The sequence below is a fragment of the Dendrobium catenatum genome, unplaced genomic scaffold, assembly GCF_001605985.2.
Source record: "Dendrobium catenatum unplaced genomic scaffold, ASM160598v2 original_scaffold_224352, whole genome shotgun sequence".
Taxonomy (NCBI): Eukaryota; Viridiplantae; Streptophyta; class Magnoliopsida; order Asparagales; family Orchidaceae; genus Dendrobium; species Dendrobium catenatum.
In genome coordinates, this window is record NW_021542761.1 from 489,156 (window position 1) to 504,515 (window position 15,360).

Below are 15,360 nucleotides of genomic sequence, written 5' to 3' on the forward strand. Positions count from 1 at the left end.
AAATCTTTTTAGTAAGCCAATAAATTCATTTATCTCCTAAGCATTTCCACACCGTTATTGGAATATCATCAGGTCCAACTGCTTTACCATACGTCATTTTCTTTGAAGTCCCTTTAACTTTGATTTTACTAATACGAAGATAAAAAAAAAATCTCTATTTTCATTTAGGATATTAAGGCCACTTAAGTCAATCTTATTCTCATAATCTTCATTGAAAAACTTATTGAAACATCTCATCCACCTAAGTTGAATATCCTCTTCTAATAAAAACACTTTTTGATCATCATCCTTAATGCAGTTCACTTGCAATAGGTCTTTACTCCTATCTCTTTGCTTGGCTAATTTATACATACATCTTTCATCCTCCTTATCATCTAATCAATTATATAAATCATTAAAAGATAAATTCTTTGCATCGCCTATTGTTTTCATAGACTTCTTACATACTCCTTTATATCTTTCCTAATTTTCTGAGCTTTTATATTTAAACCAATTTTTTATAACAAAACTTCTTATTTTTTATCTTTACTTATATATCCTGAATCTATCATAAATTATTTTTATTATTAGGAGTTTTTCTTTGAGATACTCTAAGCATATACTTAGCAATTTTCTTAGTATGACTACCTACTTTTTTCCACATTACATTAGTTTCTCATGCACGATAAAAATTTTGAAATCTTGAATATTACTCTCAAGTATATTTTTATTAGTATTCTTTAAATAGCCCCATCTAATCTTAAGACATTTTACTTTATTTTTCATATTTCGTTCATATATCTTAAAGTTCAAAACTAATAAGCAATGTTCGGTACATAAACTTTCACTTAAAATGAGTTTACAATCTTTGCAATCTAAACGATCTAATTTTCTTATAAAAAAATAATCAATCTTAGTTGTATTATATCAATTCTTGTAAGTGAAGAGATGCTCCTCTCTTTTTTTAAATAAGGTATTAGCAATAATAAAATCATAAGCTAGAGTAAAATCTAATATAATCCTACCACCTTCAATAGTCGCTTCAAACCCATAGCCACCATAAATGCTTTTAAAATTTTTTGTCACTCTACCGGCATGTCCATTTAAATCCCCTCCAAAAAAATTATTTTCTTTAAAAGGTTTGCTTTGTATTAATTCTTTCAAGTCATTCCAAAATTTTAATACATATTCAAACCTACTTGAGGAGCATAACGTTTATAATATTAATAATCTTAGCATCAACAGTAATTTTTAAAAGTATAATTTTATCTTCAATTCTAGTAATTTCAACAACGTTATCCTTCAAACTCTTATCTATAATTACACATACATCATTTCTAACACAACTACTACCTAAATATCATAGTTTAAATCATAAACTATTATTTTACTTAGCCTTCTTCCCAACCCATTTAGTTACCTGAATGCATAAAATACTTAACTTCCTGTGAATCATAAAAACTATTAATTTCATTAATTTTCCTGTAAGAAAACATATATTCCAAGTTCTTATCATAATTCTAGTTTCTTGGACTAACTTTTTTGCCAACATCTGCCCATGATATAAGAACTCTTGCTTATTTAACTGGTCCAACAACTCTATTTTAGCGTCCAAGATCCCGATATATACACCAAAATTTCACCCGCAGACAATCGTATTTATCCTGCACCTAATCAATTCACTGCCTTTGCCATAAGCAAAATGTCCTAAACCTAGGTAAGTGATCCATAAGTGAAAGAGACAGAAAGAAATCCATCAAAATAAGTTGTTGAAATAAGGGATTATTCCTTCACTTTCCCTCTTACCATCCCTCCTCAACACTTTGACAGTTTAACCATTATGCTGCTCTTAACACAAAACTATTTTGAATATGATAATTAAAAGTAAGGAATCATATGGCAATATATTAGACATAAATAACAAATAATTAGGCTGTCTGGCTGAGCAAGGAAAAACCTAAGATAATTCCAAAATCAATATTAAACTGAAAAGGTTATAAAACTTAATAAATCAATTTGCATACTTTCCGAAAAAAAATGTATACATCAATTATGAATTTGCTGTTCTTTTTCATGAATTTAATTTATTTCCATTTTGATAATAGTTTCAACAGTAGTAAATTTACTCGAAAGTGAAAATTTAAAGTTTCATGCTTTTGACATCCTACAATTATACAGGTTGACGCTAGCACTGTGTAGTAGAGATATTTTTAGCCATTAAATCATCTTAAGATCTGAACATACATATTCTATCCAATCAGACCATGGCATTCATAAGAACAAAACTTCTAATTAGAAATTAATGTTTAACAACTTAACAGGAAAACTATATAGTTTTGTTCTGGCAAAATGCTAGAGCAACTAAAATACTGAAGCATCAAATTTTAATCCTTCCACAAAAAGGAGAATAATGCGGGATAGTTTATCAAAGACTGGATGCCAAGTAAAAGGATTTCCTTGGCATTTCATTAAGCACTTCATAAGACAAGAATGTTTAAAGATACAAATAAACCAAGAAAGCAGAAACTCACTCTTGTAATCAGTCCAAGTACCATAGGCAAACAACCGAAGCAAGTCAAGAGAACTAGAATATTGAGTCCCTTCAAGCTACATTGGAATATAACACATCTTAGATATCCACACTTATGCAATTTAATTATAAGCACTAATAAAAAACGAAGACAGCAAGGGACCATAATATATAAAAGGTTAAATCAACTCCATCTCTTACAAAAACAAAGAACCACAAATGCTCTGAATCAAAATCCAAGAAGAGAGAACAAAAGATGATAAATAGCACAGTACAAGGCATCACCGTGGAGAGATTGGGGACGGAGAGAATCTCAGAGAACGCAAAGAGCGACGGATGCGACGTCGCCTCTATTAGAAGAGCAGCAAGAGACGACCCTTCAAGATTTCCAGCCTGCTTCACGAATTGCTGGAGGACCTCCGCCTGCTGCTGCTCAATATCCATGGCCAGAGGACCAACTCCTGTTCCTTCGATCACCCAGCTTCTGCGCAGTAATTTCTTTCAGATTCGACAAAAATGTTCGAATCTTGATGTAATAAGTGGAAAACGATATCAAAAGAGATGGATTGTTTCCGTGGTTTATGAGAATAATCGACTTAGGGTTTTGCAGCGATTTGCTCAGGCAGGAACTTCCAGCGGAGAGGCACAAGGCTTTTACTTGCCATGCGTGGCGTTTATATGTAAAGACGTAAGGTTTATTAATAATTTAAAGGGATTTTTATATACATACTAATTTATAATATGTGTATTACATATTTAACACTTAATTCTTAAATATTACACTCCTACCACTATTCTCTATTTTTACAACAAAATTACCACTCCGTTGAAATAAGACCTCACTTCGTCTCTTTCATTCGGCTAGCCCTAACCACCGCGAAACCATCTTCTCTCCCGATCTTCCTCTCACGGGCTGCATATCTTCACATATCTTTCTCTCACAGGCTGCAAATCTTCCTCGCAACTCTTCTGAAATCTTTATTGAATGAAAAATCAAACATCCTCATTTTGAACATTTTCAATAAAGCCATTATTGAATGAGTAAAAACTGATGTCGAGTATTGCTATAAGAAAAAAAATCTGTTCACGCGGGAATAAAAAAACAGAGAAATCTTACCAATTTCGGAAGAAGAGCAGCAACGGGTAGCTGGAAGAGCAGCAACGGGTAGCTGGAAGAGCAGCTACGCTATCGAAGAGCAGCAACAGTGGAAGAGTAAATACGAAGGGATTTGAAAAAAAATCGCGATGATTCACAATCGGACAAAGAACAGCAGCGGGAAAAAAAAACCTGTTCTCCCGCAGAAAGCCCAGACGGGAGGAAGATAAAACGGAGTGAGGTATTGCTGTTAACGGAGTGGTAATTTTGTTGTGAAAATAGAGGATAGATGGTAAGAGTGTAATATTTAAGAATTAGGTGTTAAATATGTAATATGCATGTTATAAAGTGGTATGTATGTAAAAATCCCTAATTTAAAATGTAAAAGAAAATGAAGGACTGTTTGATCGAATAATAATTAGTATTGGACTCTCAAAGTTATCGTATTGGATTATTATTATTATTGTATTTTATAATACTTAAAAAAATTATTAGATAAGTGAAAAGTTATTTAATATTGAAATATTATAGAGAAAATGAGAGTGTTTACTATTGAATAATAATTTCATATAAATAATATAAACAAGTCAATCCCACATCCAAGCGTGCCGTTCTCATCTTCCGGCATATAGGGGCGGAACCCCTTCGGGTCGAGCTATTATTCTGTGCGGACACCGGACGTTCGGTTAAGCGATGGATACCGAGCGGCACCAAGCATGGGTACTGAGCTCGGAATTGAGCAATACTGCAATAGGGTGACGTGGCGCATTTTTATCGGTCTTCAGACGCCCTTCAAACTCCGCAAAAAATAATAAATCCTTAGGGTCAGGGGGTTTCATATAAATAATATAAACAAGCCAATCTCACGTCCAAGCGTGCCGTTCCATCTTCCGGCATACAGGGGCGGAACCCCTTAGGGTCGAGCTATTATTTTGTGCGGACACCGGACGTCCGGTTAAGCGATGGATACCGAGCGGTACCAAGCATGGGTACTGAGCTCGGAACTGAGCAATACTGCAATAGGGTGACGTGGAGCATTTTTATCGGTCTTAGGACGCCCTTCAAACTCCGCAAAAAATAATAAATCCTTAGGGTCAGGGGGTTTCATATAAATAATATAAACAAGACAATCTCACGTCCAAGCGTGCCGTTCTCATCTTCCGGCATACAGGGGCGGAACCCCTTAAGGTTGAGCTATTATTCTGTGCGGACACCGACGTGTAAAGACCATTTTGCTCCCAGGTTCGTCCGGACGAAGTTGGATCGTCCGGGACGATCGGTACAGGTTGTGCAGGAAAACATGTTTGGCTGCATGGTTTGTCTGGACGAAAGTCGGATCGTCTGGACGAAAATCGTCCCGAGAGCAGATCGTACATGACGATAATTAATTTCGTCTGGACGAAATTTGTCCAGAGCCCAAGTCGTCCGTGACGATAATTAATTTCGTTTGGACGAAATTTGTCCAGAGCCAAATCGTCCCAGGACGAAGTTACGATCGTCTGGGACGATCAGTTTTGATATATATATAAAAACGATATATTTTAAAAAGAAAAGGACGTACAGGAGAGAGAAAAACGAAGAAAAAGAGGATTTTTGAGCGACTCCGGTCTGTTTTCGTCCGTTGTGGTAGTTAGAGAAGTTGGCCGACTCGAGGTAAGACACATTCCGCCTTTCTCAATTTTCAGAAACGAGATTTTTAACGCATTTTCTGTTCCGGATTTTGTTTCCGTTAGCAAATTTCTGGTATTATTTTCTTCTGACAAAGGTTTTACCGCGTAACTTTTGGTATGTCTCTGAGATGATAATTATGCACGTTTTGAGTATTTTCTAGAAGATTTATACCAGACATTTTGAATTCTGCGGTGTTTTGATTGAACTGCAAATTATCAGGATGTTGAAAAATGTTTTGTCAGTACAATGAAAGTCTTATAATGTTGTTGTGAATGTTCTGTGGTAATTTGGTAAATTTCTGAGTCTGTGAATTTTGTGTAAATTTCGTATACTGCCGTTATGTCGCTGAATTTTTGTACGTTTCTGAATTTTCTGAAATAAGATGATTTGAATATTTGATGTGTTTGTGCTATCGGAAGGGAGTTATAAGGGGTGGAATCCTCTGTGATTCCGTTGTCTGGGTCAGGGAATTCTGAAATCTGAAATGAGCTCTGAAATCTGAAAATGTTCCGGAACCTCTGATATCAGTTCTGTTCTGGTGCTATAAGCACAACGGGAGACATAAGGGGCCAGAATCCGTTGAGATTCTGTCTGTGTCAGGGAAGGGAGGCATAAGGGGTCAGAATCCGTCTAGATTCTGTTTGTGTCAGGGACATCTGAAATCTGATATCTGAATATGCTCTGTGAGTTATTCTGATTATTCTGTACGATTCTGTCTGCTTTGTGATTTGAAAGCTTTATGATATCTGTTCTGAACTCCGATTTGATATGACTTCAGTCTTTCGTATCCGATGTTTGATTTCTGATTGAGCTATTATATGTACTATATGCTATACGATTTTATGTACGATTGTTCGATTTCTATACGATTGTTCGATTTTTGTACGGATTCTTTTATGATGTGAGTTTCTGATGATTTTGATTGGTGATTGATGTCTTGCTGAGCTGTTAGCTCATCCTTGTTTTCTGCGTGGTTTTCAGGTTCTGGGAAAGGGAAGAAGGTCTTGGACTAGACGTTCTGAGTCTGATATGTGATTAGGTACTTGATACTTCTGATTTTTGTACAGTCATGATTTTTCTTCTGTTCTGTTCTTTCTGTCTGAAGCCATGTACTGTATCTGTATATAATTATTTTGATGAAAGAAAAGATAGATGAACTGCGCTGTATTTGGATGTTTATAGTAGCTCTGTGTTTTTGTCTGGTATATTTGGAAGGGAAAGTTATGAAGCAAATTCCAAAGCTAGATCCTGGATTTGTTGGCTGTGTCGTGGCGCGATGCGAACGGGATCCGTCCGGTCGGGTTGGGTCGTGACAGGACTCCGGTTTAAGCGATGGATACCGAGCGGTTACCAAGCAATGGGTATGAGCAATTACTGCAATAAGGGGACGTGGCGGATTTTTTATTGGTTTCGGACGCCCTTCAAAACTCCGCAAAAAAAATAATAAATCCTTAGGGTCAGGGGGCAATTGCCCCCCCCCCCCCCCCCCCCCCCCCCCCCCCCCCCCACACACACACACACAACTTTATAAGTACTATAATCATTAGTCGATTTTCCAATCAAACAGAATAGTAAGAGCAATTTATCATTATATATTTTATTAATAGAACTTCCAAAAATATTCTACACCAAATTTGTTTCGGGAGCGTTTGCCCTGGAAACTCCCGTAGGGGCGCTGCCCTTGACCCCATGATCTGACCCGGGCATGTCGAAACCCAGCCGGGGCGCTTGCCCCCTCGTGTAAAGCATCAACCTTGTCATTTTTCTCTTACTGAAGGGGGAGACCTTCCTAACAAATAAATTGCTGGGTCATTGACTGGGTAGAACTGATGGTTATTGTAGTTCATATTGGTAGCGAATATTTTGTCGTTCCTATCAACATAACAAGCAAGCCTTTTAGTAATGGTAGGAGTTATGTTAACCGTCAATTAGCAATTGTGGTCTTTATTGGCAATAACAAGCATCATTATTGGCCAATTGCAACCAACAATGGTGTATATTAGCGTTGGGGTCAACAGTGCATATTAGCTTTGTAGATAATAGGCATCGGTGTTGATATCGATACTGCACCATTGGTCTTGGCAACAACAAACGCATTGGACTTATTGTCTCGCGGTCAAACATCAACCTTGTTATCAACAACAACAACAATCAAAGGTTAGCCGACATAACTCTAAAAGTATCTCATTTAAAATCTCTTTGTTAGCCTCATCTAAAACTCTTTCAAATGTGTGAAGAAGAGTCTAATTCACATCCAATCTTTTTGTAGCTGGCCCATGATGTTTAGGCAAATTTTTGGGCTCATATAGGGTTTTTTTTTTTTTTTTTTTTTTTTTTTTTTTTTTTTTATGGCTATTGGGATCACATAGCTTTTTATATTTTAGACACAGATTTTGATACTTTCAGAACCCATAGGATTCGCTGCGTGAACATATGTGGCAAATTTAGGGAATGGTGAAATGACGGTTGAGCATAATTCCCTTAGTTCACAACCTTCACGGTAATGTTAGGGAGTGATCATGCTTTATGAATTTCTCTCTTTTATTAAATTTTGATTTTATATCATGAAATTTTCATTAACAAAAATACAATATAAAATAAATCATAAATATTACATGTAGGGGTGTAAGTGAGCTGAGCCGGCTTGTGAGTCGGCTCGAGCTCGATGCATTAACGAGCTCGCGAGCTGAGCTTATCAAGCAACGAACTCGAGTTCAAGCTTGATGAGACTCGGCTTGTGAGTTCACGAGCCAGATTGAATCATTATTAATACTAAAAAGATTAATAATTTAACAGAGTAATATTTTAAAAAACTAGTAATTAAACATAATAATATTACTTTTAATAAATGTTTTGTAATAAATGCTGCAACTTTAATAAAAAAATAATTAAAAACTGGATTTAGAAAGGATTTGGGCAGTAGAAGCAGAGTTCGGGCTTGAAAAAACATGTATCCTACATTTCCTGCTATAACATTTAATGCATTTAATTTTTTTTCCTTTTTTGGAAGGCGAACCGAGCATGCCTGTTGATTTGTGTGCGAAAGCTTCCGTCGGAGGCTCGCGAGCTGGCTTGAGCTCGTTTATAGTGGGGCGAGCTCGTTTATAGAGTAACGAGCTCGACTCGAGCTCTTGTTTTCCGACTGACAAGCTGAGCTCGATAGTGCCAAAACTCGACTCGCTTACACTTCTAATTACATGCATTTCAAGGACTCCCTTCTAACATTTAAAATTAACTTACCACATAAGTTGACCGACGACTACATCTATATAGCACATATTTTTTGTATGACAAAAATTAGGTTACACAACATAGCACAATGAAGGGTAAGTTTACTTGTTACACAACCTCAAAGGAGTTCCACATTAATGTATAGGAAATGAGTCCATCTTGTAATAGTTTTGAAGTAATGATTTTAAGCTGTTGATTTGTTAAGACTTTGAATTATTTTTGGACTCAAAAGATTTTTTTTTTTTATGTATAGCATTAGAGGGGCAAGTCACAAAAAAAAAAAACTATTCAATCCACTTAATATCTTATGCAAGTATTTAGATTAGAAATTTATGGAATCAAATTCAGGATTATTTAAACTCCATTTTCATTAAACTTACTGTCAAAGCATGTATTTTAATGAGATGATTTCAAAAAGCCCAATAACACTCAAATTGATGTCATTAAAGTGCTCAATGTTTTGAAAATATTAAATGTTTAAGGGCTCATTCTTGATCATTAGATGGAGTTTTAGGGATTTTGGCAAAAATAGCAAAAATGTATTTCTGAAAATTTTATATAAATGTATTTATGAAAATATATAATCATGCATTCATTTTATCATAAAAGAGATCGAGAGTTGAATAGAGCTTCTGGATTTAAAAAATCCTAAAGCTCTACCCATTGATTTTTGTCGACAATTACCATTGATGATCTTCATCACTCACTCGCCACTAAGGCACTAATGCCCAATATTGGGCCTGATCATTGTCTTTTATCAACCAATATTGACATCCATATTCACCCTATCATCACGTGCCTTCAAACAAAGTTGATGACCATCATCACCAACCAACTTCGGTAGTCAATAACCGACACTGATACTCATAACCCTTTTATTATTTCTCTAGCATTTTTCACAACTCTTATAAGAGAATAGGCCACAAATCTATATTTCGCTATCTTTCCTTCTCTAGATAAGAGGAATGATGATATTTTGTAATATTCACCATAGGGGTGTCAATAAATGACACGACTCCTCAACTCGACAAGAAAAATTCAGGTTTGAGTTGACCCATTTGATAAACGAGTTAGATTTTGGTTGAATTTTTCAATTCATTTATTAAATAAGTTGGGTTTGGATTGATCCACCAAAACATTTTTTAACCCAAAAATGATTTGTTTAACATATTTTTTCCTTAATTTTTTTACATGTGGGTATAATATTATTAATTTATATCAAATATCATAATAGTAAATAGTAAATAAGTTATAAATTTTTTTAAACAAAATATGCTAATTTGTTGAATTCAGGTCATTTGAGTTGCTAATAGGTTAGGTTCGAGTTGTTATTTTTGACCCGTTTATTAAACATATTGGGTTTAGATTGACTAATTTGGGTCGGGTCAATTTCATGCTAGATCCAAACTCGTTCTGTCAACATATTTTGACACCCCTAATTCACCATACATGTGGATTTGATGAATCCACATCTAAAATCTATCTTTGAAAATATAATAACTGTTGAGAAATTTTTATATGTGAGCTCATATATATTAAATATTATATATTAGTTGCTATCTATAATTGAGCCAATTAAATTCATATCTACTTAAGAATTAAATTATTATTTGACTTATGTGACATCTCATTTAATTTTGTATGAAATAAATATTGTATAGAGGCCAAGTAATTATTTAATTTTAATGATGGACTGAAATAAAATAAATATATTTTAAATATAAAATGATCGTGGTCCCTAGTTTAAGCAGTTAAGTTCTCATTTCTCATCTTGAGTGAAAGGAATGGGTCTCTCGCTCTCTTGGAGAATGCCACTTTCAACGTGGAAGACCAAAAAACTAAATTCTGCATTTCAATGGATTCATGTACGCTTCTGATAATTCTTCTCGATGATTTAACATATATTTCAGAGGCGATTTAACTATTTTTTTTATCTCCAATGTATCCTACAACAACTTCTTTCAATATTGAGCACATCATTAACCATAAGTAATGAAATTTCTGCTTAATGGTAACTCAACTAATCACAGGCATTCACCATGTGTAATTCTTCTTGGAAGTTAGAAAGGCCAAGACAATCCTAGGACATAGGCTCCATGAATGGATCCTTTTGCTAACAAATTATTAATTTCTCACTTAAGTTTGATGGACAATGCTCTTAGCAACCCATTTATTGCTTCAACAACTTCACTAACTTCCTCATGTGAGCCACCCACACTTTATCATCCTCTATTGACATTAGATCTAATATGGAGACTCCTTTGAGGGCATTTACTTGCATAACAACCACAATTTCCATAGCTAAAGTAAGCAAAACCATGTCTTGAAATTATTTATTATTTCATTTTGGATTAGTGGATCCCTAAGGAGTAGAGGATGGGGATTGATATGTGATATAAAACAAGGATGTAAGTTTGATCCCTAAGGAGTTACTTGTGAAAATAATGTCTATATTTTTTCTTTAATGATAAATGAGTAATGTAACTTATTTTTTATTGTTGCATTTTCTTTTTACATAGTTTATGATTTGCATCCTCTATTCTCGTCACTTAATCTGGTACATATCTAGGCTTGGCTTTCATTATTCCACCATGGATAAAATTTACTCCTTACATGTCTTCCTTCATCACCACCTTCCATGCCTTATCAACTTGAGATCAGAGCAAAATGACATTGATGTTATTTGATATGAGAATAGCTTGGTAGCTTTCGTCTTTCTTTCAATGGTTATTTTTTATCTTAGTTTTGACTCTTCATGGCTTTTTTTTTTTTCTTATGTTTTTTTTTCCCAATCTACTATGCAAGAAGATAGGAGCTTGGTGGGTTATTGCATTGTTCTTCAATTTGGTGACCAACATTGGCCCTTATTGAAAAATTATTAGTTTAAAATCATTTATTTCCTATGAAAAAGCTATATTAAGAGATGTTGAAATAGAACACATTTTTTTATTGCAAGAAGCTTGTTTAACAAAAAAATTATGCTATCAGTTGCCCAAAACTTAGTGATAAGGACTTTAAAATTTTAAATGCATGCATTACATATCCTCTTACATTAAAAAAAAAATAAAAAATCATAGCTTAAATAAAAAAAGGCCAACACCTTCAACAAAAAGAGATTTTTTAGCATGATTTGAGCCTCATCTTTGAACATCATAAATTTTAGTCTCCATAGATTTGACAAGAGAAATCTAAAGTTTATTCATAAGTTTAGAACCTAATTGGATGAAAGTAGGGGTGAAATCTATGAAGCTCCATTACTTTATTTGATTTAGCCTTTTTTGGAAGGTAGGGGATGACCACTCCTAAATTGGAGAAATTATTCCATGCGGAGTCCGGATGGGAAAGAACTGTCCGGACTCCGCAAGGAATAAATTCTCCCTAAATTGGAGTCAAGAATGGAGTGGCCCCATTTCCTCAGATCTACACTTCCAAGGCTAGATCGCGTAAATTATAAAGGAGATTCCCATCAATATTAAGTGTAATGCTAAGAAATAGATAAAAAAAAGTTCATTTGGAAGTAAATATAGGCATTTATTATTTCTGGGACATCAAATAATATATGCAATAGCATTTAAAAATTTCTAGCAAAAGTTCCAATTAAATATAACAGTTAATCATACAAGTCTATTATATTGTGCATATTCTTGTTTGCCTTTTGTTGCCTTCCTCAAAAATGTCACATATTATAAATATAATGCATATCATAGAAACTTAGTTAAAATATAAATAATCATTGCCATCTTTCACTCCACATTTGGTGTTTATGTGTACCTGAAAAATGTAATAATGGGTTGGGCCCATGATTCCATTGGAAAAAGAAAAAAAATAAACTTTCAATACATGAACCACATCATCCATATCATGGATTGTAAAATGCAATAATATAATAAGTAATGGAGCATGGTCAAGGTATGTCATGTATTACAGCATATGTAATAGCATGTATGCCAAATGAAACCATATGATCAAGCATTGAGTATGGCATATTGTAACACATGTGGAATGCCTAAATAAAATAGGTCATCACATCGATTCTATAGGAGTTCCAAATTTGGGTAAATCAATCACAAGTTCCATACGAATAATCCGTTATAAAGGAACTTATGATTCGCCAATTAACACTTCATTTAGGATGACTTTTTAACTGCTTTCTAAAAAAAAATTTCTAGCGTAAAAATTTATTAAAGCAATGAAAAAATAATAATAAAAAGCTATTCCAAACGAAACCTAAACTAGATGGGAGGTCATTAATGTTCGTAAGAGGTAACCACCTCAGATTCATTAGGACTCATTAATTAAGGCTCAAATAATAAAACATGAGTTTCCATGCTAGGCTAATCATGCTTTAGAACATATAGGTTCTTCTACAACGTGGCATTGTCATATAGGCTTCGTTTGAGACGGCTTTCTTTCTGCTTCTTAAATCAACTTTTTAGTTCAAAAGTTTTAATTTGTGTACTAGAAAACTGCTTTAAGAAGCTGAAAGAAAACCGTCCCAAACGAAGCCATAATCAATGAATGACATAGAGCATTAGTCAAGTGTGATCAACTCATTCTAAAGCTGACCATGAAAAGAAAAAAAATGGTATTTTCATGTAAGTAATTCTTTTATTTCATTCTAAGACCCAAATGGTTTGTCTAGATATTTGGTGTTGGCACTCTATGTTGACCTAGTAAGTTTTCCAATCACTTTCATATGGGCAACTGAAAATGACGGTCTTTAAATATTGCCATCTAATCAAAGTATTGACCATCAGGTACAAGAGTCGATCATAAACATTTTTGGATCAAGTGACCATTTTAACTGGGGGGATTTACCTTAACCTTCCTAGTAATGCCACCATTAGAGTCGCATACAATATATCACAAGGTATTGTAGAACCAGTTGAAACATTGAGGAGGCTCCTCCCTGTGATGAGGATAATGCACTTAGGTAAGTGATCAAGGTTGGTAGCCACATTGTCGAACAATAGAAGTTTCAACTTGACGGTGAGGCATCAATGAAATTTCTACTGAGGAAAGTTAAGATAATCATCTACAGGGAAAGAAAAAAAGCTCAATTTCCATATAGATGAATTGGAGGTGGAGCATTTGGATCAAGAAGATGGCTTCTTCACTTTCTATAGTATGATCTGGTTGCTCTGGATTTGGATCTAGGTTTTACAGCCAAAGTATAGAGAAATTATTCTGTGCGCGAAGGCCGGATGCAGAACACCGTCCGGAGACCAATTAGAATGCGCCACGTCAGAGGTACCGAGCCGCGATACCGAGCAAGGGGTGACGTGGCACATTCTGGCTGGTCTCTGGAGGGTGTTCGGCGTCCGCACAAAGCAAAATATAAAAACTATTACATATTCGCTCACGCATTAGGGATGTATATCTTAAAGTTCCTCTTATAGTCTAATAAGGATTTCATCATGTTGATGATTAACAAGATGACCTCGATAAGGGTTTCCACAGCTAGTCATTGTGACAATATGGTGATGAAAAAGAAATTTCAAGATGATGAAATGCTAATAAACAAAAGTAGAACTAAAGAAAAACATGAATCAACTTATTCTGATATCAAATATGATTTGAAATTACAAGGGATGCTAAAATGATAGACGTGAAGAAGGATTGAGCCGACATGCCAATGTTTAAGGTTAGAAGCTCACTAAAAGTGCAGATAAAAACATAAAAAAAATTATAAAAAATAGTTCCTTAGAAAAGTGCAGAATTTAAAAAATGCTAATGAAGGAAGCTTCTGCTTTATATAGGTTCATCAAACTAGAACAAGTTTAAAGCCAAAAACTAATGTAGAAAATAAATATCAGCAATGTCAACATTAACATTAACTTTAGCTATCACAATGATACTGTAATACAGAAGAAATTTCTGACAGAAAGAATAAAGGTGTAAAGAAAATAAAAGAATGTAAGCGATGTCATAATGAGAATATTAAACTTTCGTTTGGGACGGCTTTCTTACTGCTTCTTAAAGCACTTTATATTAAAAAATTTTAATTTTTGTACTAGAAAATTATTTTGAGAAACAATAAGAAAGTCGTCCCAAACGAAACCTAAATAACAAGAAGGTCTAGAAGTACTGCTCCAAGAGATGGTATGAACACAAACTAAAGAAGTCATTCCTCATTCTCGCAAAAGAAAGTCAAACAAAACAATCTTTCAATCAAAGTTCATGCCAATTAAGTACAAATGAAGGCTTATAAATAGAGATAAAGAATACAAAAATTCAACCAACTCAATTTACTTCAAAAATACCAAACGGAAGGATAAAAGAGGAGAAAATTTAAGTGGAGGGAAGAAAACAAGAAGAATGCGATGAAAATGAAGAGAAGGTGGTGAATTTCACAATGTAATAAATCAGAAGTCAAAGCATGGGGAGGATTAAGGGGGGCAATCAAGCATGCGAAAAGGAGAAAAATGCATTGAATTTAGTTGGATGGCCTAGAATGTCCTGTAATGACTCAGATGCATAAAAGGGACTCAAAATACATGAAAAATATCAAAACTCACAAATATTAAATCATTCAATACATAAAATCTCACAAATACAACACAGTGGGTCCTCGGAGCATGAATTCTAGTCTAACATCAATAAACAAGATTACGAAGATGGCATTAGAACAAGATACTCCACATCATCGATCAAGTTGAAGGGTCCACATGGGCAACAAGCAAGCTATAAATAGGGAAGTATTACCTTCTTTGACCTCCAATGATATAAGGCCAACGCAATAATTAAGTCTCTTATCTCAGACTATCAGCTAGCTCATTTCAACCATGCTGGGACAACTCAATATATATATATATATATATATATAAAGCCGCCAACTGTAGCACTACCCAAA

General features: G+C 34.5%; 2 protein-coding genes across 7 annotated transcripts in view; both read right to left on the minus strand.

Moving 5' to 3' along the window:
- LOC110100560 (COP9 signalosome complex subunit 7) overlaps positions 1-2,968 on the minus strand; it is a 46,974-nt gene extending 44,006 nt beyond the window's left edge. For all 5 annotated transcript variants that reach the window (XM_028692549.1, XM_020828125.2, XM_020828124.2 and 2 more), the window contains exons 1-2: positions 2,795-2,968; positions 2,511-2,586 (exon numbers count right to left, since the gene is read on the minus strand). In XM_028692549.1, coding sequence (XP_028548382.1) covers positions 2,511-2,586; positions 2,795-2,953 — 235 coding nt within the window. In that variant the 5' untranslated portion in view covers positions 2,954-2,968. The remainder of the gene's footprint in view (positions 1-2,510; positions 2,587-2,794) is intronic.
- Positions 2,969-12,060: 9,092 nt separating this feature from the next.
- LOC110100559 (ubiquitin carboxyl-terminal hydrolase 3) overlaps positions 12,061-15,360 on the minus strand; it is a 33,346-nt gene continuing 30,046 nt past the window's right edge. Inside the window, exons 10-11 of one of the 2 annotated variants that reach the window (XR_003699835.1) lie at positions 13,326-13,416; positions 12,061-12,278 (exon numbers count right to left, since the gene is read on the minus strand). The gene's annotated coding sequence lies outside the window, so the exon portion shown is untranslated. The remainder of the gene's footprint in view (positions 12,279-13,325; positions 13,417-15,360) is intronic. The other variant, XM_020828123.2, reaches the window with a different exon arrangement.